The 25155-nt window shown below is 37.8% G+C and overlaps 1 protein-coding gene across 2 annotated transcripts in view; it reads left to right on the top strand.

The window, feature by feature from the left end:
- The window catches only part of LOC116724225 (mediator of RNA polymerase II transcription subunit 13-like), a 94745-nt gene extending 81219 nt beyond the window's left edge, over positions 1–13526 (top strand). The window contains exons 12-31 of one of the 2 annotated variants that reach the window (XM_032569725.1): positions 607–685; positions 799–914; positions 1122–1218; positions 2305–2519; positions 2868–3046; positions 3352–4280; positions 4649–4828; positions 5103–5332; positions 5853–6051; positions 6145–6418; positions 6519–6777; positions 6865–7053; positions 7163–7386; positions 9171–9313; positions 9829–9987; positions 10313–10477; positions 10604–10767; positions 11345–11509; positions 11745–11854; positions 11968–13526. In XM_032569725.1, the coding sequence (XP_032425616.1) occupies positions 607–685; positions 799–914; positions 1122–1218; positions 2305–2519; positions 2868–3046; positions 3352–4280; positions 4649–4828; positions 5103–5332; positions 5853–6051; positions 6145–6418; positions 6519–6777; positions 6865–7053; positions 7163–7386; positions 9171–9313; positions 9829–9987; positions 10313–10477; positions 10604–10767; positions 11345–11509; positions 11745–11854; positions 11968–12100 (4209 nt within the window). In that variant the 3' untranslated portion in view covers positions 12101–13526. Of the gene's footprint in view, positions 1–606; positions 686–798; positions 915–1121; positions 1219–2301; positions 2520–2867; positions 3047–3351; positions 4281–4648; positions 4829–5102; positions 5333–5852; positions 6052–6144; positions 6419–6518; positions 6778–6864; positions 7054–7162; positions 7387–9170; positions 9314–9828; positions 9988–10312; positions 10478–10603; positions 10768–11344; positions 11510–11744; positions 11855–11967 lie in introns of both variants that reach the window. The other variant, XM_032569724.1, reaches the window with a different exon arrangement.
- Positions 13527–25155: the final 11629 nt, after the last annotated feature.

Here is a 25155-nt window from a genome sequence, read left to right as displayed (position 1 = left end):
AAAGTGCTGACAAACATTTAGCGGCACAAGGTTGAGACATTTCCCTCAGGAGGTAGTGTGAAATCAAAAGCAGCTAAATGGAGAGTAAATACCAGACTTAAATTCACCAGGTGCTGCAACACTCCATTTGAACGCTAATGAGGCTATGTGTAAGATTGGTTTTACAAATTAATACTTTAATCCTGAGTGTAAGTAAGAAAAATTACATTCCAAAATTGTCTCCCCCAAGTGGCCAAAATATAGAGGTGCAGATCTTGAAATCCAAACTAGATATACATCTTCTGTGCCAATTTCTTTAGAGCATGCTGTTGCTTACTGTCCTTGCAGAGGGGAAAAAATACATTCTTTTAGGGTGGCAGTAAAAGGGGATGTAGTTGTTTGTGGATAGACATAATTACATGTATGATATGAGTGTATACAGTACAAAATCCAGACTCTTGCAAAAAATTATAAGGAAAATTGAAATTAATATTTCTATTTTGTATGGCAGTAACGTGAACTGTGATGCTGCACCCTGTGACTCATAATATTCACAAACTGTGGCTTTCAATTTTTTTTTCTATGTTGTGGTCAACAATCTAAAGTCTTATCTAACTCATTCTTTAGGGAGAGGAAATCACCAGCAACGGTTCACTGCCTGATGGAAAAGATGCAATGTCTATTTTTAACTCTGCTCCAAAATCCGGTGAGGAAATGACCACAAACATTGCCATGTTTTAGTGTTTTATTTCACATGTTTGGACATCACTCACTCATGGATATATTTTAATTCTGGATCTGATTTTATTTGTGTTTTAGATGATTTGGGTCAAGACGATGCTCCCACTAAAACTAATCCTTCTCTAACCGAAGAGAAAGATCTGGCAGTCAACATCTCAGATCTGGAAAATATACTTGATGAAGAAGATGTAGGGGTAAGACATCCCCTTTTATGCATTATTTTCTGACATTATTTTGGTGTTTACTGGCAATACAAGGCTTTCGATTTTTTTGTAGTTTTATTGTGCCATTGGTGTTGGAAATATAATAAAATAAGTTAATAAAGCATTGTATTTTTTTTCTAGTTTTGCTGCAGAAAATGCAGGATATAATAAAACTGATCATTGATTTATATCTTACAGACTGTTTATCCAAACCAACACTCAACAAAGTTGCTATTGTCAACAGAAGATCGTCTCAGTGGCAAAGAAGGAAGAGTTAGTGTATCTTATCCTCCAAGTAAGTAAAACATACTCAGTTCAATTCACAGTCCTGCGCCATTTGCTGCATGTCTTCTGCCTCTTCTGTTGTATAGCAATCACTAATGACATAAAAATCTTTTTAAAAAATAAAGGAAAATGTTTACATCAAAATACCTGTCTGTGTAAAACAATTATTTGTGATCTAACGCAACCTTTGATGCTATCAAACCCTTTGTATTTATTTATTTGGAGAAATAAACCTATAGTAGGAAAGAAACATCATTATCAAATTCCCCAGAGCAGCAAGTAAATAAACAATGTGTTGTTCATACTTTATGTTTCTATAGTTGTCTCAATGAACTTCTAATTTGTCTCCATTATGTTGTTTTTTCTTTGTGTATAAATTTGACTGGACATTTCACTTGGCCACTCTTCAAAATGGGAAAAAACAAAGAAAACGTGATTCAGTTTCGCTCACCTTCACTGTTAGAGAACTGGTGTAAAAAGGGCCACCTTGGGCAATCAAATCCTCCATAAGAATCCTTAATGTGTGTGTCCATAATGCTGGTTTTTAAGGGATGCTGATAAAAAAACTTTTTCTCAGACTTTTTGGTCAACAAACACTTCAGCTGGGTCTCATGAGAAACAGTGTACATGTTCTATAGGACTGGGCCCAAGTCCTACAGAAAAGTTTGAGCTAAGGAGAAGAATTCACGGGAAAGGACTCAGAAGACTCAGAAGTCTGGGCAATCTAGAAAAATGTGCAAATGATCCCTCGCTCTGGATTCTCCTGCCTTCTGAAATTTTAGGAGACAAAAGGGAATGTAGAGAGTACAGTAGAGGGAACAAATTTGCCACCAGTAATTTTGTGGAGAAAATTACACTTTTACACTAAAGTGTAAAAGTGTAACCTTTGTCATGCTGAGGTGATTCCCATAGTGAAACACCTCACTCTGTTATCAAAGAACCAGGGATTATGTTTCAGAGACATCTTTGCAATACAATTGGCCATATATTTTCCAGACTGTTTTACAGATAGAATTTCCCTTCTGCATTAAATATCTTTAAATCATTCTCCTTCTTCCGTTTCATCTCATTCCTCATGTCTGTCTCCTTTTAGCAGTTGCAGATCTCCAGCGAATGTTCCCCACTCCTCCTTCGTTGGAGCAACACCCAGCATTTTCCCCCATCACACCATATCGAGATACACCCAGTCAAGAGCCCCCTGTACCCAGCGGAGTGACAGACCACCTTCCATCTTTGGCCCCCACCCAACTCACTGATTACATGATGGAGATGGAGGACGGTGCGACTAGTCCCAGGCAGGATGACATTAAGGTAGATGCTTTTTTCACTGTAGTAGACAGATCTAGTCCTTTTCCCATTCAGAAATTCTTTGCTTTAAGCTATAAACCAGCCAGTTACTTTGACATTTAACCTTACCCCTTACCCTGGCCCTCTTATTAATAAATATTTTACTCTTGGAGAAGTACACATGTTGTTGTATAAGGTATAATAGATGAATTAAGGGTTTCAGCCTGTTGGACTTCAGGGGGGATGTTAAGCCTTCAAGTGGTACTATGGGTTTGCATCTATGTGTTGTTGCTGGTACCACTGACCTGAGCAGCAGTTGCGAGAGACATATCCTAAAAACCTTAACTAACATACATCTGACTTTCTCTCCAGCCACAGATAGGATCTTCCATGTTTGCGCCGCTCTCCTGCCTTCCCAGCCAAACTTTACCGCCACTCAAGATCCCTGAACAATGTTACTACCGTCCATCCTGGGCGCTTTTGCCCAAAATGGAGCATTTTACACCCATCATGCATCCCCAGAATGTTGCGTTCACCAAGGATGGATACACGTAAGAAACAATAGGCCTAAAGATTTTGAGAACCAATTTTTGAAAACAATTGAAACCAAATATTTACATAAAATGCATAAAAAGAAAGAAAGAAATAGTTTTGGTAATCCTAAATGACCTAAATTTCAGAAGATTTGTCAGATCTGACACAGAATTGAGAAGAATAAAGATAATCTGTCTTTTTGTGCAATGCATGTAAATATGTGGTTGCAGCTGAAGTTGCACAAGCATATAGACCCATGTGACTTTTCGGTGTTATCATGCAGATGGTTGACTATTTGTTTTCTCTAATGTGTGTTTTCCAGGAACACTCCCAGTGTTAACACTCTGACAGACCAAGACTATGTCCAGATGAGTGTCAACACTGCCTCTGTAAGCACCACTACCGGCATCCTTCCCTCACCGGCAACGCCACGCTTCTCCGTGCCAACTCCACGGACTCCACGTACACCTAGGGGAATTAATACTGCCAGCTCAGGGCAAGGTTCGGTGAAGCAGGATGGTACTGAGCTCAGCTCACCAGTCTCTACCCCCTCCACCAGCCTGCCTCTTAGCTCTGTGGAGCATTTAGCTAGACCGGGGCCCCCTATCCCTGAGGCCCACAGCCTCTATGTAGTCCTTCTGCTCTCAGACTCTGTCCTCAGCGTCTTTAAGGATCGTAACTTTGACAGCTGCTGCATCTGTGCGTGCAACATGAATGTGAAAGGGGCAGATGTTGGGGTGTACATCCCAGACTCCACTTGTGAAGATCAGTACCGCTGCATGTGTGGCTTCAGTGCCATCGTGAACCGGCGGCTGGCTCATGGCACTGGGCTCTTCCTGGAGGATGAGCTTGACATATTTGGTCGGACTTCTGAAGGAGGCAGAGCTGCCGAGCGGAGGCTTGCTCTTTGTCGCCGGGACCCAACAATGGGAGACTCCAGAGCTAAGCAGTCCCAGGATACTGGTCCTGGCTCTCCATCGGTCATGGTTGTTATTCAGGAACAGTGCTCCCAACCAATTTCCTGTCTGACTTCGTTGCACCTTCCAATTAATTCATCTTGTCACGGCCGCAAGGGAGCGCTCCTCCAGAGTTGGATGTCTGAAAAGCAGTGGGCAGATGCGAGTGATGGTTGTGTGGACTGTTTCAATGCTTTTGAGCAGGGGCTGCAGTATGTGGATAACCCTACAGGAGGGAAAGTCGACCTCACTGTCGTGAGAAGCAGTGCTATTCATTCTTGGCCTCACACAAATGGTAAGGAGAGTGACTGTTATATTTCCAATTAATTTAGTATTAATATTAGTGACGGAATAATTTAGTACATTCCATTAAAGTACTGTAGATGTATCGATTGGTATAAATTTATTTACAAGAGTTTCTGTTCATATGTGATCAATTGTGTGACCACAATTGATCATATGTGTTCCCGCATATGTGTAGATGGGTATGTATGTTTACATGTATGAATGCATAGATTCATCCTAGTGTCAATGTGTATTTGCTCATCATAGTGTTTGGGACATGTCTGGAATGAATCAGTAAAATCAATGTTAATATGTTTGTGCATCTTTTCATGAACCTTCTTGTGTATGTGTTTCTGTGTGTGTTTGCACTTTCCAAAGTGGTGGACATGAGCAGGTTGTCGTCACAGGATATGGTTCGAATGCTGCTGTCTATGCAGCCCTTCCTGCAGGATGCCATCCAAAAGAAGAGGACAGGACGGACCTGGGAAAACATCCAACACGTTCAGGGTCCGCTCACCTGGCAGCAGTTCCACAAGATGGCTGGAAGAGGCTCCTACGGTGAATTCACGCCCTTTTCTACACCTTTTTACTGCCAGGGTTCTCAAACGTCAGTCCTTGAGAATCACTCTCTTGAAGCTTTACACTCAGATGTGTTCCAACACATTACCAGGTCTCTGCAGAATTTGATAACATGTTGAGAAGGTATTTCAACCAGTTTAGATCAGATGTGCTGGAACACAACCCTACAATTGAAGGACAGTTGGAAACCCCTCTTCTATGCCGAATGTAAAAGTGACCTTGAAACTGATATAATAATCTGTATCCGTCTCAGGTTCTGAGGAGTCACCAGAGCCCTTGCCAATTCCGACAGTGCTATTAGGCTATGACCGAGAACGAGACTTCTTGGCGTTGTCCCCCCTGGCTTTGCCTTTCTGGGAAAAGTTGCTGCTGGAACCATACGGAGGACAGAGGGACGTTGCATACGTGGTGGTGTGTCCTAGTAGCACTTCGCTGCTTGCGGCATCACAGGCGTTCTTCCAGGAGCTCAGTGCTGTTTATGAGGTAACAATTAGAAACAACAGCAGCTGCAACCCTAAGAGTGATGATCACATCAGTGAGGTCAAGGATAAAGTTGTGAAGGAGTTTAGAGTAGGGTTTGGTTAATTAGGGTTTAACTAATCCTTGAAAAAAATCCCAGAAGAGGCTGGAAAAGACTTTATACTGTGGTGGCAGTCCATCTTCTAACAGAATAATAACGGAGTGTTAAAATCAAAGATTTTAGATGTAGTATAACAACCCAGTCAACGTTTATACTCAAATCCACAGAGAATTTGTAGCAAAACTTCAAAAATGCTGCCTATCTAATCTGTCTGCACTTGGGGCATTTTGCAAAGACTGGCAGAACTCTTTAGTCTTCAGTAAATATGAAAATTCTGTTTGTAGTGCCAGTTCACAACTAAAGTTATATTAAGCACTTCATAGTACAAACAAAAATGTTCAGGGAGTTTAAATGCTTTTCAATGCACTGTATGAACAACTTTTGTAATGTATTTATCTAATGTGAAAATGAATTATTCTGCAGACGTGCCGTCTGGGAAAGCACCGCCCTTTGTCCAAGGTATCCAAGGATGGCCTTGTCCAAGTTGGGCAGGAAGTGGAGCCAGAAAAGCTGGAGGAGCTGAATGTCGATCAGTGGCTGAGTGGACAGTGGGCTGGACTGCAGCACAGTGACAATATTAGCAAACTTAAACTATATGCTTATGCCTTGAAGCAGCAACTAGGTGAGAATTAATATGCTGATTATTTTCTTATCTCTTACATTTGTTTCTATCAATAAATAAACCATATATATATATTTTTTTCTATTCTTTAAGGCCCTCAGCTTGCAGCCCTGACTTTAGACAGCAGTCTTCTGTTGCCTCCCAAACCGCAGCCTCCTGTAAACAACACATCCTCGTCTGGACAGCCTCAAACTTGGAGTGCTGATGGAGAACAACCTTCAGGTGCTGTCAGTGCATCAAATGCATCAACCCCTGGTGGAGCTATCTCAAGTCAGCCCGGAGAAATAACCCAAGGGGGATCCAGTGATTCAAAGGGCCAACCTAGTTCCACACCAGCAGCGAACACACCAGCGGATACTGCTGAACTGTAAGGAGACAGAGTGTCAGAGTAGTTGCTGCAATTTAAATTATGTTTGAACACGAGCAAGTGTTCTTCAGCTTCATGCCTCTTTTGCTCCTTTGTACAGCTCCTCAGAGCAGACACGAATCGGCATCCCCACTGAGGCTGACTCAGCAGACAGCATTGCAAACCCACCAGCAGTTGTTATTTATGTTGTCGACGCTTTTCTCAGTTCAAGTGGAATGAGACATGAAGGGCGAGAGGAGGAGGAAGAAGAGGGTGAAGAAGTAGAGTCAGGAAGCATTTGGCTTCTCGGGCTTCTTCGCTGCTACACAGAAATGCTGCAAAACTTGCCTGAGACTATGAGACCAGCACTGGTACTACAGGTAGGAAAATGATTTGATTTGCAGTATGGCAGTTCTGAATTAAAGACACATGTTTTAGTTTGTTTCCATCCTGTGCCTGTGTTTCAGGTGGTGCCGTGCCAGTATCTTCTCCAGCCAGCGAGTGGAGAAAGCCGTTTGTACCTGCAACACCTCCGCTCCATGGCCTTCTCTTGCTATTCACAGTGCAGACGGCTGCTACCCCAGCAAACGTATATCAAGTCTCTTACTGGTTTTGGCCCAGTGTCCACAGTCAGTTCGATACTGAAGAGCCCTGAGGTCTGCATGACATGAGAATTTAACTTGATTTAAGCTAACCTTTCACTTGTTCTTATACCAATATTTTAATATTTTTACTCATATTTCTGTTTTCACCTTTTTCTTTTAGTATCCTAGACCACTCCAGCTTTATTCGCCACCCTTCATACTCGGGCCGAGCCGTCCAAAGCATCCAGAACCAGGAGAGATATGGGCCGAGGCCCCACCCAAATTCAACGTACTCTTTGTAGGATACTGCCTGTCTCATGACCAACGCTGGATCTTGGTGTCCTGTACGGACCAGCAGGGGGAGCTCCTGGAGACCTGTGTTATTAATGTTGATGTTCCCAATAGGTAAGCTGTGGTTGTCTGCAGTGGCAGTCCTTGTTTGCCTGTTGCCCCTGGAAAGCCCCTCTATCTGCACGCAATCTTATATATTTATGTATTCAGTGGGCAAAATAAGAATTGAACACTTCAAAGTTTTTCTCAATAAATGTGTTTCAACCTTTTTCCTTTGACCTTTCACACTGCATGCCAATAATAACCGAAGTAAAACACATTTACAAGAAATTAAAGTAAATGAATCCACAAGATGAATTCTAGGTACAATGCTGGAATATGTATTGAACACACTTACTGACTTTTATGAAACACACTATACAAAAGTTTTGGGGTTTTTGTGAAATGACTTAAAGGCCGACCTTGAATGAAGAAACTAGTCGCAGTTGCCCTGGTGTGACTTTCATCTAGTTTTGCACCCAAATTTTTCACATCTTTAAGATTCTGGGTGTCGATTCAATGCATTCCATGTAATTATTTTCTTTCCATAGACTTTGAATTGGATACAAGTCAGTTAATTGACTGGGCCATCATTAGACTTTTACTTACTTTTTACGAATTAAGAGTTTACTTAGCATGAGTTTGGGACTATTATTCTGCTTAGAAATTCATACTTTTTTCATCTTCAAGAATCTACAAGTACATTTATCCATTCATTCTTTCTTCAGTTATATGAAGTCTGACAGTACCAGTCGTTCCCTCCTGCATATTTCCTTACTAATTTTTAACTGTTCTGCTTGTTTTTCTGGGGGAGGATATACAGAACCACTCATCCAACCAGGGCAGCTTTGCTCTCATCTGACCAGATCATATTCTTCTAGTATTTAATTCGTTTGACCAAATATTTTGAAGCAAACCTTAAACAGGCTGCAGCATCTGTTTTTTTCTGCACTGGAGTGTTTTGTAGTGTTTGTGTATAGAGGACATTGTGGTTTAGTGCATTACTTACTGTTTTCATGGAAAGACTGTTTCTGTTATTTCCAGGTTTTCAGAACCTCTCTGCAAGAGCTACATTCATAAATATTTTAATTATTCTTGGACTCCTCTGTCAGAAATCTTATGAGTCCCAATAGGCTGTTGCTATTTTATGGTGAAATTATGTTCTTTCTACTTCCAGATTATGGCTTAAACAGAACACACTGAAACATTCCAGTTTATAAATATAGCTATAATCATTTCCAATAGTATGTTTTTGCAGCATTGTTGATGTTTTTGTAAAACTCCCTTTGCTTTTACAAACTGCACCACTCTCTTCAATACTTTAAAATTGAGAAACTTTTTCCTAAGTTTCAGAATAGAGATTTTACAAAACCAAAACTGTGTTTTACAGAATCTCTGTACATCATAGAATAGTCCTGTCTAGCTTTGGTGAGTCTAGATATTATGACTTTAAATCAAATGCAGTCCAAATAACTTAAAAAAAAGTGAAGCACCGTTTAATTTAATCCTGAATAAGGATCTCAAATCAGAAGCTTACTTCCACACTTTTATCTAGCCAAGGTGAACTGAATGTGAGTAGTATCCTACAGTGATGACAGTGCAGTGTATTAAGTCCCCATTGACTGGAGATGCAATTTAGTAGTTGAATAGAACTCATCACGGCACCTACCTCAGAGAAACCTTGGATGAAGAGTTATATCAACCCTGTCAAATACTACTACTGGATTTTTGCTCATAATACCAAGCTTGAAACATAACAAAAGAGAATTATTGTTAATGTTTATGCTGCTCTTTATGACATGTCAGACCAATGTAACTAATGTGAGTAATTCTCTATATCTACATTTTCTTCACTTCAGAACGAGACGTCCTAAAGTATCAGCAAGGAAGATGGGTCTGCAGAAAGTGTGGGAGTGGTGTATTGGCATCATTCAGATGACCTCCCTGCCTTGGAGGATTGTTATAGGTCGATTAGGCAGATTGGGTCATGGGGAGCTTAAAGGTGAGTAAGTGCTCAGAACAAAGTGACTTTTCTGGTTAAAATTTTTGTGATGAGTTATGGCTAGTGAAAAAATACTTTATGTCTATCTGGATTACTTAGTTTTAATACCAAAAATACCAAAAGGTATGTATATGTAAAGCTCTATTATAGAATAGGTATTTTATAATAAAAACAATTTCTTACTTACTTGTTTATATATTTCCTTACTTCTTTTTTCGTCTTTCTGTTTCTATTTTTACCATATTTAAATTTAGCTTTAATAGACATATTTGTGGGAAATTATCTTCAATAAAGTCATAGTGAATTAAGCATACTTCAAAATTTCAATAATGAACAGAGAATCAAAAAGAAAAAAATTAGGATGAAATTGCAATGTTACATGAAAAAATATGGGAAACTTGCTCTCTCTAAGTTCATCTTTGATACTAGAGGCCATTTGGCTTTCTCAATGTAAGATGATATTATGGAATATAAGGGGAGAAAAAGACTTCTCACTCAGTTTATCTTCCAACTAGACTGGAGTTCACTCCTCGGGGAGCATTCCCTCCAATCAATTGGACGGCAGCTGAGGGAGGCTTGTCGTGTGTGTGGGATCTCAGCTGCTGATTCTCCCTCCATCCTCAGTGCCTGCTTGGTTGCCATGGAGCCCCAGGGCTCATTTGTGATCATGCCAGGTATGTAGGAACTGCACAATAAATGTTCCTTTTTTCATTGTAACTAAGAAATCCAGTGAGTTTTAATAGTGAACATAAAGTATAAATTGTATTCAGTTCCAAGCTAAACTTTTTTTCTTAATTGTACCACAAAATCTTTGTTTGGATTTTTCATTTTAATGCTGAATTTTGTACTCTGTGCTCATGCTTTTCAGGGTGAAATCCCTCTATAGAAGGATCATTTAATCTGTAGCATTGCTCACCATTGCATGTGCAATAATGGCACATGCAAATACGCACAACATAGAAAAAATCACTATCATATTTCCTTTTTTTCTGCATCTAGATGCGGTGACCATGGGCTCTGTGTTTGGACGCAGCAATGCTTTAAACCTACAGACGTCGCAGCTGAACACACCTCAGGATGCTTCCTGCACACATATCTTAGTCTTCCCAACTTCTGCCACCACCCAGCTGGCTCCCAGCTCCTATCCCACTGAAGACAATAATGGTAATGAAATATAATGATATAAATCGTGTTAAATGTGACTGAAACAGGGATTAATCTAAGCTCCTACGGACAGTGATTTACATTCTGATACTCGAAGTCTTGTCTGCTATTTCTTTCTTTCTTCAGATGACATGTTCCCTGATCTTCCCTTCCCTGATGAACTGGAAAACGATATTGGCCATGACATGATGCTGATCACATCTCTTCACTCACCGCCCAACACCTCTCCTGTGCCCTCGCCTGGGTCACCATCAGGGATTGGAATGGGATCACATTTTCACCATACCAGGGTGAGTCAGGGATCAGTTATACAAATAATATTTAAGTGAATAGAAATTGTACATGATCCCTAGAAAAAACACCAACTATTGCCTACTAAAAATAAATAAGTTCCCCATAATTTAGAAGGCTTTTCATGTGCTTCCAAAATTTTCTTTAACTAGACTTTAATGGGCTGTAATGTGCTGTGTGACCTTGTCTTAATTAAAATGTGGAATTAGTTTAAATCTTCAAAGTGAACTTGTTTATTTTGTGTAGCAATAGTTCAGTTACATGCATGGGAATTAAATGCTGACACAGAGGAAGCCAAAATTTAAATTACTCTGGAGGTTATGGAGATTTTCCTTAGTTTATTTATACACACGTGGTACGTTTGTAAACACAAACTGCGTAAATTTAAACTGAGTGTATTTTAAAGCCTTTACATCGTACTGTAAAGATTAAAATTCATAGTAGTTTTGTTAGAAACATAAACCCTCAGTTTAATAGCAAAAGCTTACAAAAGTAGGCCATGCCATCATCAATGGATAAATAATGGAAGAGCTGAAAGGAGGTCCTAATTTTTCTGGTTCTGCTTTGTGTCTGTAGAGCCAGGGAGAGCGCCTGCTGTCCAGGGACAACCCTCCAGAGGAGCTGAAGCAGCAGCCGCTGGCTCTGGGCTACTATGTCTCCACCGCTCAGGCAAATGGACTTCCTCACTGGTTCTGGGCATCTTGCCCACAAGCTGAGAGCCAGTGTCCGCTCTTCCTTAAGGTACTGAAATCATAACGTGCAGACTGTTGGGGGGCTTTCGGGATTGAGCTTTTACATGGTCTCCCTATGAGTGCGCCGGTTCTCCCCAGTTATTCTGGCTTTATTTCCCTTGGGTATTCTTGTGTTTGTGCACGGTTCTTTGCCCTGGGAAAATATGCAGGAAATATATATATTTTTTAATGTTTGAAAACATTTGAATCAGCATTTGACACTGTAATTTGATTCTTCCCTCCAGGCATCTCTCCACCACCATATCTCCATAGCTCAGTCAGATGAGATCCCGTCTGATAAGACCAAGCGGACCCCTCACCCCTTAGACTCAAAGACCACCTCTGATGTCTTAAGGTAAATATATATCACGAACCAGCACTGTCTAGATTTTAAACTATGAAATAAACCTTAATATTGTCAGAATTTTCTATACTTCTAGTGATAAAAACTGAATATTTCTCTTGCAGGTTTGTGTTGGAACAGTACAACGCCCTCTCCTGGCTGACATGCACGCCTGCCACACAAGACCGTCAGTCCTGCCTGCCTGTCCATCTTGCTGTCCTGGTCCAGATGTATAACGCCATTCTGAATATACTGTAGCTTTGTGGACCGATGGGAGTCTACAATTTTTTGTGCCTCTTTATGACCACCAGAGAGCGCCAGTGCTCCTCTGTTGCTTTGAAGTAGACTTGGATTTCATGGGCAGGGCTGACATATGGAGAGTGAGGTCAGTAGTGACTCTGATGGTGGCGTGCAAAGAGCAAAACGGATGGCTCCAAATATGCTCACCCAAAAAAAAAAAAAAAGCTTCATGGGCAGCGCATCAGCATCTGAGGAATGGAGTTCTGGCTGTGAATACGGTCATCGGAGCAGGACAACATAACTCCATACTGTGCAACCAGCAGATTGCATGACAACACAAACACATGGATTCTACGGTTCTGCACTGGACTTGCAGCTGGTTGCGGAAACTTTTTTGCCTGAGGGGGGAGCGTTTTGACGCCACTTTTTTCCTCACTTTCTAAAGTGTTGCAGATACACACGCAATGGAAACTATTTGACAAAAAAAAAGATGTGTTATTTATATTGTAAGGTCTACATTTACAAAGAATTGAGACTTATTTTTTAATATTTAAAACAATGAAAGAAAGAAACAAAGCCTTTTTTTCCAAGTGACTGTTAATTGTCATGGGATGCGAAATGAAATGTCAATTTAATGCAATTGTAAAAATGCCATATTTATACAGATTATATCATGTCTTAGAATTTGATATATATGAATCTAAATAAATATATATAAATGTAAATACAAAAATATATATTACCTCTCGCAAACAGGCACTTAATGATGGAGACGGGGGTGGGCAAAGCCGACCCTTTAGAAGTGCGCACATTTATGATGCATTTTTGTCCTCTTTTTATTTTCTTAACTTACGGACATTTTTATTTAATGAGTTTAACTTAAATTGATGCAGAAAATACAGTATGCTGTATATTTATAAGGTATTCATATTCAGCCAAAAAAATAAATGACAAAACTTGAAATAGGAAGTAAAATTTGCTGATAGTTCAAATTGATCAGATATTTTAAGAATGACCCATTTATTTCATTGGCTTTCCTAGATGATGTCAAGCAAACCATTAAAAAGGCTCAGTTTCTTCCGCCTCCCTCGGTCTGCTATTTGTTAGTGTCTAAGCATGTTTGTATATACACATTTCAGATTTTTGGGGGGTTATTTTTGCTATTTTTTAAGAGCTGTACATTTCATGATGGTTGGTTTATTTTAAAGTAATTCATATCATTTTTATGATTATTGTTTTTCCGCTGTGAGTTTTTTGAGATATTATGTGCAAAAGTCAATGAATTCCAGCCAGTTGCCAAGTAAGTGTACACACATGTACAGACAAGTGCAAAAGTTTGTTACATCTGTCATCACTTTGAATATTAAACAGATTATCTTTGGTGGAAGTGATCTGTTACTTTTACACTCTTTTTTTAGTAAATTATTAAAACTCTTGAGAATGATGCTGCGTTCAGTGCTTCTTTTTAATACATGACATTTGTTTATTGTTTTACATTTTGAAATTCACTTTTTGAAGATCTACTTGCCGTGGAACAAATGTTAAAGTGTTGGATCATATACAAATATTGTTGCAGAAAAAAAGGGAATTTATTCAATATTCCAGTTATTACTATTGAAAGTAATCCTAAAGAAGAGGGTTCTTAGCCTTGATTTATAAGAACTCATTGTTTCAGTATTTTTTTTTTACCCCTCCAGGGGGTCTTTTGTGGGTTCTAGTGTCCCTTATATGAAAGTAGGCTGACAGGAAAGGGGGAAGGAGAGGAGGGAAGACATGCGGCAAATATCGCCAGGTCCGGGAGTTGAACCCGCGACGGCCGCGTCGAGGATTCAAGGCCTCCAAACATGGGTCGCGCTATCCCCTACGCCACCACGGCACGCCTGGCGTTTCAGCATTTTTTTTATTTTCTGGAAGTTTATTCCAGATTAGAGGATCATAAAAACTGAATGCCTCTCCATGTCTGGTTCTGGTTCTGGGAATGCAGAGTAGATTTGAACCAGAACACCTGAGTGGTCTGGAAGGTGGATATAACGACAAAAGTTCTTGATACCAGAAATGTCCATACACCAAATAAAAAGACACATACACCTTTCTTTCTCAATGTCTGAAGTTACGTCAGACCAAACATCTCTTGTATCTGGTCAGTTAGAATTAACACATTTCTTTCTATTTGTTATGCCACAATAATGAAAGTATTTTTTAATGTCTCATTAATTAGAACTTTGTGTACTGGATGATTACTTAGTAACCGTCCTGCACATAAAGTTCTTTATCCAAATTTTAGTACGTTGATGATCAATTTTAATTCTTTATCAGAACATTATGTACCAGATGATTACAGAGTAATCATCTGGTACATTTGGTTCTCATTACTTTCTTTTCAAACAATTTTCAAACAATTTTCATCAATTTTCCCATGGAAAATTGATGAAAAGTTTAAGTGATGAAGTCACGGCTTTGGAAACTCCTGATAGGCCAACTGACACATTTGAGAAAATTGGTGACACACCTGAGGGTTTATTTTAAGGTCCCTCCTTAGACATACTTCCTTCTAGTTTGATATGATGGGAATTTGAAAACAAATCATCAATATCAGAGAGAGGTATTTGTGGTGGACTAGTTAATCACTGGGAAGAATTTCCGGATGCTTGAAGGTGCCGCATTCATTTGTTCAAACAATTATATGCGAGTGTAAACATGATGGGAATATCCGATTACCATAATGCTCAGGAAGGCGAAAAACTTATTTTGTCCAAAATGTGCTAATCTAACTCAGAACAAAAGCCAAAGATCTTGTGAGGATGCTGGCTGATGCTGGTGAGACGGTGTTATTACTCCGAAAAAAAATTTAAATGGCAGATTGCAGTTTGCCAAAGCATGCAGGGACAAAAACCTTCCTTTTTGGGAGAAATATCCTGGCGTCTGATGTGGAACTGTTTGGCCATGAAGAGCATTGCTGCATTTGTAGGGAACATTGTGAACACCATCCCAACTTTGGAGGATGGGGGAGACAGCATCTTGTTGTGGGACTGTTTTACTGCAGGAAGAACTGGAGCACTTCATAAAGAAGATAGAGTCTTGAGGAAAGAACATTATATGGAAATATTGAAGCAACATCTAAAGATGTTAGCTAGCCAGTTAAAGCTTGGGCGCAGATTGGTCTTCCAAATTAACAATGGCCCGAAGCATACAGCCAAAGTGGTTAAATGTAGCTTGAGAACAAAACATCAATATTTTGGACTGGTCATCAAAAAGCTCTGGTCTCAGTCCCATGGAGAATTTGTGGGTAAATTTTAAAAGCTGTATGTGAGCAAGGCGACTTACAAACCTGGCTCAGTTACACTAATATATGACAAGAATGGGCCAGAACTTCATGGGCATAAAACATTTGACCCTTTTCATACAGCAATGCTACCAAATTCTGAGGAAACGTATGTAAACTTTAGATTTTTAAGAAATTAATAAATAAATCTGACACATTCCATCTCTCAAATTTATGCCATGTAGCAAACAGAAATAGTTGTTGCAATTCTAACCGACCTAAAACAAGAAACATTTTGTCTGACCTAATGTAAGACAGTAAAAAAATTAAAATTTAATAAAGCTGCATGTGTCTTTTTATGCGGCGTGTGTAGACTTCTGGTTTAAACCTCATGTTATTACGGCCTGTTATCAATTTGCCTCTTTTTTTATTTGTGTAAAAAGTTGGGATGCGGAAACAACCTTTGCAAAAGACCAATATTTACTGAAAGTTTGTTAGAGCAAACAAAATTGATGAATGACACTCCTGAGGAACTCTTCCAAATGTCATTGGTCTTCTTGCTCAGCAGGATAGTATAAACACGCAACTGGCTCACCTCAAGAGCTGATGAAATGCCTTCTGTTTCAGCTCCCACAGATCAGCGTGCAAGCTGCTTAATAATAAGGGGAAGTGTGCATCATAAATCAAACTTTCAGGAAGCTGCATGTTGCAGTAAAATTAAATACTGACAGCCAAAATGTCCTCAGTGGATAAAATCGGAATAGCTACAAAATAGGAAATGAGGTAAGAGTAAGTTGCTTGTTATGTGTAAGAATAATTTTGTGTGTGCATGTATGAGGGCTTTAGATGGTTGTTGGAGTATGTTATAACAATTTGAAAACATTAAGGACTTTTGAATTGGTTTATTGTGCAAATGTAATGATTCTAAATGATGTCCTCCTAAAAGAAGGTAAGAGCCGTGTTCCCTTTGTGTGAGCAGGGAAGAATATTTAAGGATGAGTGGAAGCAAAAAAATCACTTGTTAAAAGGGTTTTATTTGTCCATCAGGGTCAAGCAGAATCATTGAGTGAACACTGTGTCTCTAAGCCACCTAAAAAAGCTTAGTGGACAACAAAACCAGACAAAATCTATGTCTTTGAGGGACTGGGCAGCTCGAGGACACTATGACTGAAAAGGATTGGCTAGCTGTGGAGTAAAAGCCACTGAAGAGTCACTTGTTGTGGTGGGCCTGTCTAATGGCCATCACAACTGAAGGAAGTGGACTCTTTAATTGACTGCAATGTGTTTTCCACAGATAACCTATTAGACCACGGCCATTCACCTGTAATGTGGCTTGCCAAGTGCTGTTTTGCTGCCAAATGGCCTACAGACTGGACAATTTAGGCCAAGGGCCGCTTTGACATAGCATTGGAAACACAATTAGAAGTCAATTACATTTTACAAGTGCGTCTCTCCTGCCAACAGTGCACTACCTTAGACGTCAAGGTTCTTCAAAAAAAAAAAAAATCTTGGATCAATAGATTCAGCTCAGTGTCCATGATGTGGCTCAGCAAAGAGGGAAAGCAGAATTCATTTCTCCTTGAAGACATTTGAGACTTGAATAGAAGCTTTAGTGTTACGGGCAATACATTTTAATGAGTGCCTAAAATAATACTTGACAAATCTCAACAAGGTGCACCTCCATAAGCTGACAGTTAATGTTGAATATAAAAGAAAATGCATGAAATGAAATGAGGAACCCTGAAAGATACAAGAACTATTCTGTGTAAAACTGCCTCGAAGGACAACAGCTTTCATGCTTTTATATGAAACACTTCCTGTATATAGACAGTTAGATTTGGGATACTGCCTAAAGGTCTGACATAGGATATGTGGCACAGCTTGGGCTCCTCTAAACATTATGCATTATCTGATACAAAGGGCAAAACAACATGGGACTGATTATAACTTCTTTTCTTTATTTTTTTGGTTCTGTCCGCCTAAAATTTGGGGGGGTATAGATGACCTGAACGCTGAGAACCTTTTTTAGGAAGTTGGGTGTGCATATTCATGTTCAAAAGGATGTCTCAAATTTTTTTCAGAAATCACCACATAGCATTTAGAATCTGTGAACCTGATCTTTGCTGATTAACGCCTTCCTGATACTTGGTAAAATTAAATCCATCAGAAAAAATCTTCAGTGAGGAAAATTTCCAATTTCTTCCCTGTCTCCATCAAATACATTGAAAACAGACAGTTAGCTGATTAGTTTATTTGTCCCTGCTGTCATCTGGGTTTGGGATGCTTAGTTGGGAGTTTAAATAATATTTTAAGATATTGTAATTTGCAGTAATGCTCTAAAATTCCATCTCAACCCTATTGCTTACAACTTAAATTCCGAAAACTTGACCATTATTTTAATGCTAGATCTATTAAGAGACAAAAACAGCTAATATTATTACTGACCAGCATAATAGCAGATCATAATGGATGAGCTCAAACATTCCTTGTTGTCTGACTCACAATTGCGCTGGTTGAAAAGAATGCCGGAAAATAGCGTAGAGCAAAATGGTCGCATTTTAGAGTTTACTGAAATAGTTTATCATATGTCATTTCAAAAAGCTTTGATTTGATGCTACTTGTAATTATCGTGGTAATGTAAATGCATGTGTTGACAGATTTGAGATTCAGGAAGCAGCATAAACAGCGCAAAGTTTGGTGAAGGGACAGAATTAATGTCACTCTGTTGATCCATCTTTTGTGTACATAAATTCTGCAGGGCCTTACGATGCACTCTGCTATTTCCTCTCCTACCAAAGCATAAGCAGCTGAAGGCTGTAGCTTCACGCAAATCAAGCCTTCTAATCCTTTTAAAGTTACAGGCAAAGGAATAACACACACTTTATAACTCAGTGTGTCGCTTTCTGTCTGGTGTCTGTCATTGAAGCCTTTAGTCAGCCGTCATGCAGGGGGGTGGACATCGTGGTGGGTCCTTTATCGGTGACCTCCTGTGTGCCAGTCAGGTCAGGAAAGGTTCAGTGGTCTTAGAGAAATGTGGGTGGTAGAGGTTACGATCCTCACCTATATTTTAATGCAACATTTTATCTGATTTATTTCGAAATGATCAAACACGTAAGCATGTTTATTGTTGAAATGTCACCCCGGAGTGGGGAAATGTGTTGACTGTCATGTTACTTTAATCCAACTCTTCTTCATAACAAGAAATACTAACTATAGAACTTTGTAATAAGGAAGGCCTGTCTGTCATTGAGGCTAACATATTGCATATATATGTTAGCATGTTTTTATATTTCTAAAACAAGTCCCATATCTTAAGTACCCATAAGTACCATACCCTAAATTTAAAACTGAACTTAAAACACACCTTTTTAGATCTGCTTTTTCAATATGACACAATTGGTTTGCTTGATTCTTTATATAGATTTTTTACATAGATTTATATATAGATTTCATATAGATACATTGTTGTGTATTTATTTTATCTATTTTTAATTGCTACATTTTATTGTTTCTGTTACTTTTGCTCTTTGTACGGTGTCCTTGAGTGCCAGAAAGGCGCCTTTGAAATAAAATGTATTATTATTATTATTATATCTGTATTATGTTAGGTACAAAGTCGTTCCTCTACAAGCTTTGCTTAGTACCAGTGAGTGCTTTGAGTAGTGTCCTTTTGCTGTCTGTGTGCAAAAAATATCAACAAAGTAAGAGCGGTAATGCAAGTAAATTACGATTATATCGTACACCATTAACTTTATCATAAGCTGCATCCATTTTCTCATCACCGCTGACCAGCTTCGCTGTGCCTACTGAATTATAATGCTGCCACCACCATCTTGGAGACAGTGCATTTAGGTTGATGTGCATTGTCATTTTTTACAACAGAAGTAACTTTTTGTAGGTCAACAAGCTACATTTTCTGTCTCATTTTTATCCACATGTTTGCTGTGTCTGTTGCATGGCTTATTGTTGTCCTATAAGCAGATCCTGTGGAGCTCTGAAGCTTCCTCCAGAGCTACACTGGGGATCTTGACTGCTTCTCTGATTTTCTCAAGGCCTTACTTCAAGTAAATTAAACAGTAATGGTCTGTATTTAATAATGAAGTAACTTCTAAAAGAAATTGTTTGCAATGGTTTTTGTTTGGGGGTTTGTACACGAGTACAAATACAATCCAAAGTCTGGATTTTTAAGTAAAAAAAAATAAAAACATGCATCGTGTTCCTACCATTTCACAATGTGCTACTTTGCTCTACTGCGTAAAATCTTAATGGAAAGCATTGTTGTTTGTGGTTTCTGTGTGGCAAAATGTCTAAAGTCTAAATGTGGATAAATACTTTTGCAAGATTGTATAGACCTAATGATATATTTTCTTTTGATTTCACAACTCTAACTTCTGAGTATTTTTGTGTCCAATAAAACAAATTTGAAAGAAGACCTACGAGATTTATTACATCATTAGTACTGTTCTATAACACTCAAAATTAAACCTTCCCCTTTGTCTCACTGTGGAAAAAAGGTCGCTCAACTTTTTCATGTGGAAAACATAGCTAAAGACAAATAACAGAATAACAAAAAAATAAACATGTGCTCAGAGGTAATTTAGTTTTACTTTATTGTTTTCATCGCTGTTTTCATTTGTATTTTTTCTTTTCGTAAGTGTCACAACAAAGACTTCATATATTTTAGTTTTATGTTGTTTATGTTGCAGGCCTTTCATTTGTGTAATTAGGCTTTGTGAAGGAAAACTATAGTTTCAGCTCATAAAGTAATGAGAAATTTTAAAATAAAGATGTCGTCCGAACCTCAACTGAACACCACAAACACTTTATCCTTTCTGACAGAATGAAGTAACAACTAAACATTTAGTCTTGTTTTGTTGGAATCTTTCATTTTCCATTGACAATAGAAGTTGTCTAAATTTGTGAAACTGCTTTTGATGAAACCATCCTGTTGATTTTGGCATATATTTGGACTCACTGCAATGGTAAAAAGCAACACCACTCGTTTTCTGTAGCTTTCTAGTAGACACCTAAATATTTTGTTCCAAAACTGACAAGTATTAAGAGTTGTTCATAATTCCTTTTAACTTAGAAATGTGATGCGGCTGGGTCTGAAGAAAGGTAAACCCAAAGTATAGTGGTGGCACTGCCATATTTCGCTATAGTTATGATGTTCCTGTGGTGATACTTGATGTCTATGTATAAAACTCATAGAATCTTTTGCTCCGATCTGTCGCATTTCTACCTCGGCTCCTGAGGAATAGATCTGTGGATTCTCAGACCCGTTGTTAGTTATTCTTATGGCGTGTACTGAGGCACACACACACGCAAGCACACGACACCACACACATTCATAGGGGTTTGGATTCAGGTGTTTACAGATATACTTTATATTGTGCTGCAGTTACCACTAAATACATCTTACGTTAAATTTATACTTTGTGCTTTTCAGGGATGTCATTGCTGTTATTTATGCATGTGTTGCTGTTTCTTGCCCATCTGTTTAATCCTCTTTCTTTTAACATAAACAGATTCACATAACAATTCTGAATGTCATGCTGTCAGACTGGATGCAGCAAACAACAACAAAAATAAACAGACTTGTTTGATTAACAAGATTTTTAAGATTTTAGGTCTGGATGTATGTTTCAGGTTGGGGCTTTACTTTTGCCTTTTTTATCTTTCATCATCGCAAAAACCTGTAGACTTTTCAAATCTACTTTATTTATATGTGGTATGTTTTCACAAATCAATGAGATAAGCCTTAATTATGTTAAGCACTCCATCTTAAATTTGGTCAAATAGTGCTGATATTCTTTTCTTGCTTTAATTGAAGGAGTTAATATATCTTCCCCTGACGTTAGCTCACTGGCTGTTCTTAGGCATCAATGTTGATTTTAATTAGTGCCTCTCACTCTCCTGTGCTTCTGCGGTAGAACAACTCCATCCAAGTAAATCCTCAGCCAGCTCCCAGATGGCTCCAAGAAAAATGTGCCTCTCAGAACCACTCACACTCAAGCCAGAGAGCCATCGACAGCTTTTGTTTAAAGGAGCTCCCATTGAAGTGACAGAACATCTGCCAACTCAGCACGGCCACTCTTTAGAAAACATCTGATTTTGTCTGGGAGTGCTTCCCATCTCTAGCCTTTTTCCATTTGCATAAATAGTTTTCGTTAGAAGGGCCTTAGAGGAACATGCTAGAAATTACAATTTTGCTTCCTGTAAATCTCTTGCTGCAGAGTATTTCATCCTTCAGGCCAAACAAGAACTCCACTTAACACTTTAGCCAGTGTAAATAGAGAAAGATAAAAGCTCTGCAGACTTCAAAGGGATACCTTTTTTTTCAAACCATCAAATCACTGGGGGAAAAAAAACAATCCGTCATTTACGTTGAATATAAAACTATGAGGAGCATTAATCCACTTGATGACTGCGTGCCACAAGTCTTTCACAGAGGGTAGGTGGAAAATGCAACATTTTAAGCAAACCAAAAATAATAAAGTAGATTCTTTTTATGAATGACTAGATTATTGTTATTAATAACCACAAATAGACTGCATTGATATAGTGATTTCTTAGTCTTGCTCTCCTCTCAACATTTTAATATAAACATTAACTTCTTGTATGTTTTACTGAAGTAGTGAAATCAGTGGCACAGTTTCATGAACCAGGCCTATTAAAGGCAGGAATATGAAAAATAGAACCATTTCATTGTTTTGTATCATAAATGCTGCAAGTTGTTCCAAATAAAATGCTGATTAAGCAAGAAAATGGGACACAATGATACAATGTTTTTTAGACTTTTAATAAGAATAGCAGCACAATGAGTTCTGTAAAAAAAAAAAGAAAAAAGAAAGAAAAAAAAAATTATAAAAAAAATAGAGAAGATTGACTTGTGGGATTGTTCAAAAATGCTAATGTGAACCAGCTGGACAGGAAAAAACATTCCAGATGATGCCGTAGAAGAAGAATAGTCAGGTTGTGTCAAAGTCTACAGCAAATGGAGTTTAAAAAGAGCAGACATTCAACTCTGAAAAAATATGTATCTTTGGAAATTTTACTGATGAATCTCTTAAAAAAAACTTTACAACCATAAAAACAACAACAAAACTGATTACATTTCTTATAAAAGCTTAGATAGAGTGTTCATGGCCTTATGTTCAAATATCTTTTCAATTATCTTTTGTCTCATATTTTCAGCAGTAGAACATTTTGTTTGTTATTTTTTGTTCATCACTTTGCAGTTTTCAAATCAATGTAAAAAGTGCTCATACACAAGATAGTTACTAAATAAACTTTACTTTACTTTTGATATCTAAAAAATAAGACTAAGCAGCACCAAATCCTAATCAAATATTGTAGATTAAATGTATATAGCACTTTTGAAAAATAAAAAAAACACCAGGTCATAAAAACAGCACCAAAAAAGACAATAAGTAATTTTTACTTACTGTGCTGAACAAAGTTTGATCGTTTTTCAAACATTAGCAAGCTGTGGTAAAAAGACTCCAGCATTTAATATTACTTTCTATGAAGAGCCTTTCGTTTTATCTGTTTTAAAAATAATGATTTTCAATCAGAACTTACCTCTAAATAACTCTCAAATGTTACCCGACTTTGGGGTAACATATATGTGAATCAATAAAACCTTTGTTGGATTATGTTATTGTTTGACTCATAGTGGAAATTTAAACAGTCTAAGACTAAGCTTGGACCAACTGAAGCTTCTCCCAATATGATAACCTAATAACATTAAGTTTCACATTATCACAGATTTCCTTTTCAAATAAAAATACAGGAAAAGTCTAGTGGCGGTTGTTGATTTTGTGCCACCTGGGTAGTTGTTCACGGCTGCACTAGAAATGAAGTTGTGTTGTGATAAAACAGAATTTATACTTCAGTTGTGTCCTTTCTGTTGCTTTTATGTATGTGCAATCTGTGGGGAGCTGGCAGCTGCGTGTGTTGAGTAAGTGTCCCCTGTTTTCTGTTGAGAATAGGGAGAATAGGGAGACCAGTGCATGTGCTTTTATGCTGGACTACACTGCATTTGTCCTGCTCAGGATATTGTGAGAACGACCTCGGAACATGACCTTATACGCTTCTCTTTAACATAGGAAAGCTCTAATTTGTCCCACTACTGCTAAAATATGAACACATATATTCAACATTACAGCTATATTGCAATTTCCCCCCCAAAATTACCATGTTGTTACTTTTATTTGGTTCTACAGACAGTTTTATAGAATGAAACATCCACTGAATTTTGTAGCCAAGTGGATTTTAACTGCTCACAAATAACAATATTAAACTGTTTCTTACAGTTCTGCTCTTTATGGAGTAACACAACTACAAACAATTATTATTAAGTAGTTAATGATTTCTGGCTACCTTCTCAAGTAGACCACCTGCAGTGAGTTTCTTGGTAATTTTTTTAAACAATAGTGTAGTGTAGTAATAAGCTAATGAGCCAATATTAAAATAATATGGGGACAAAATGTAGTAAAATTACATCGCCATTTCTAAGGCAATAATATAATGTTTTGCCAGAAGTTATGTAACACACATAGGTCAGATGTCCTCTGCTCTCTTCCTGTACACTAAACGATAGCTATCTATCCTTTATATATATATATATATATATATATATATATATATATATATATATATATATATATATATATATATATATATATATATAATGCACTGAAACTGCCATAAAATATTTGATATCTAAAAAATGCTGCCATATTTATGAGCTGTTACATTTTTGTCTCCAGTTATCACCTTTCCTAATGACTTTTAAATACTAAATCACTGAAGTGGAAATTTACATTTTGTAGTATTTGATTACAATATTGGTTCAAAAACATTATTTCACTATTTGCACTTTTTATTTATTTATTACATTTTAAATGCTAGACATTATTATGTTATTGTTTATTATTACATATTTGATTGTTACATGGAGTTACCATAATAACAGTGTTTTTCTTGATTTGAAATATTTTCAAATAGCTAAATTTGCCTGTTTTGTAACCAAAAGAAAAGTTTAGAAGCCATTTTTAGCACACTGATCAGAATTCAAAGCAAACGGTAATAAAAAAGAGGTAAATGTGTTACTCTTTGCTTTGTATTGCCTCTGCTATAGCAACTGCTTGCTTCTCTTAAAAGGGTTTTAAACCATTTTGGTATGATGGAATAGTTTAGCTGTTTTGAAGCAATAACTATTTAACATTTTACTATATCTTGATAGAGTTAACTTGTTAATGCCCAATTATATCTCTGTAACAAAAAAATAACACTACAATTGACTAACAGACATCTACAAAGCAAACACCAAGGCCTTTTCATGTGCCTGAACATCTTTAACATATTTGGGCTCAACTTTTTTGCTTTGTCACATCTTCTGTTAAAGAAGATGTGACAGCCATGATAAAATCTGTAAGATTGTAACAGATGTTTTGCCATTGATCATCACATCACAAACATATCAAAACCCTCCTGTTACTTATTATGAATGTTATTTTTTTTTTTCATAACAAAGAACAAACATTTACCAAACTCTTCCCTTACTCCCTTTTCCAATACAAAAGCACATAAAAGTGTTTTGCTGATTCTCAAAACCAATAAGCCATCCAACACTTCAGCCGGCCACTTGGAATGACGATGAGGCCTATCAACGCCTCTGAGATGTAAAACATGGCCTCTCCAGGCTCATTGTTTCATTATTTCATTAATTATTTGACCTAATTATCAAGAGGAGGTCCCACTCGGCAGCTATGATTGTCTGAGGCATGTTTGAAGCTGCTGCTGC

Source organism: Xiphophorus hellerii, chromosome 8 (genome assembly GCF_003331165.1).
Source record: "Xiphophorus hellerii strain 12219 chromosome 8, Xiphophorus_hellerii-4.1, whole genome shotgun sequence".
NCBI classification, from domain to species: Eukaryota; Metazoa; Chordata; class Actinopteri; order Cyprinodontiformes; family Poeciliidae; genus Xiphophorus; species Xiphophorus hellerii.
Note: the sequence above shows the minus strand (reverse complement) of the source record. Positions and strands in the feature narration are given on the sequence as shown.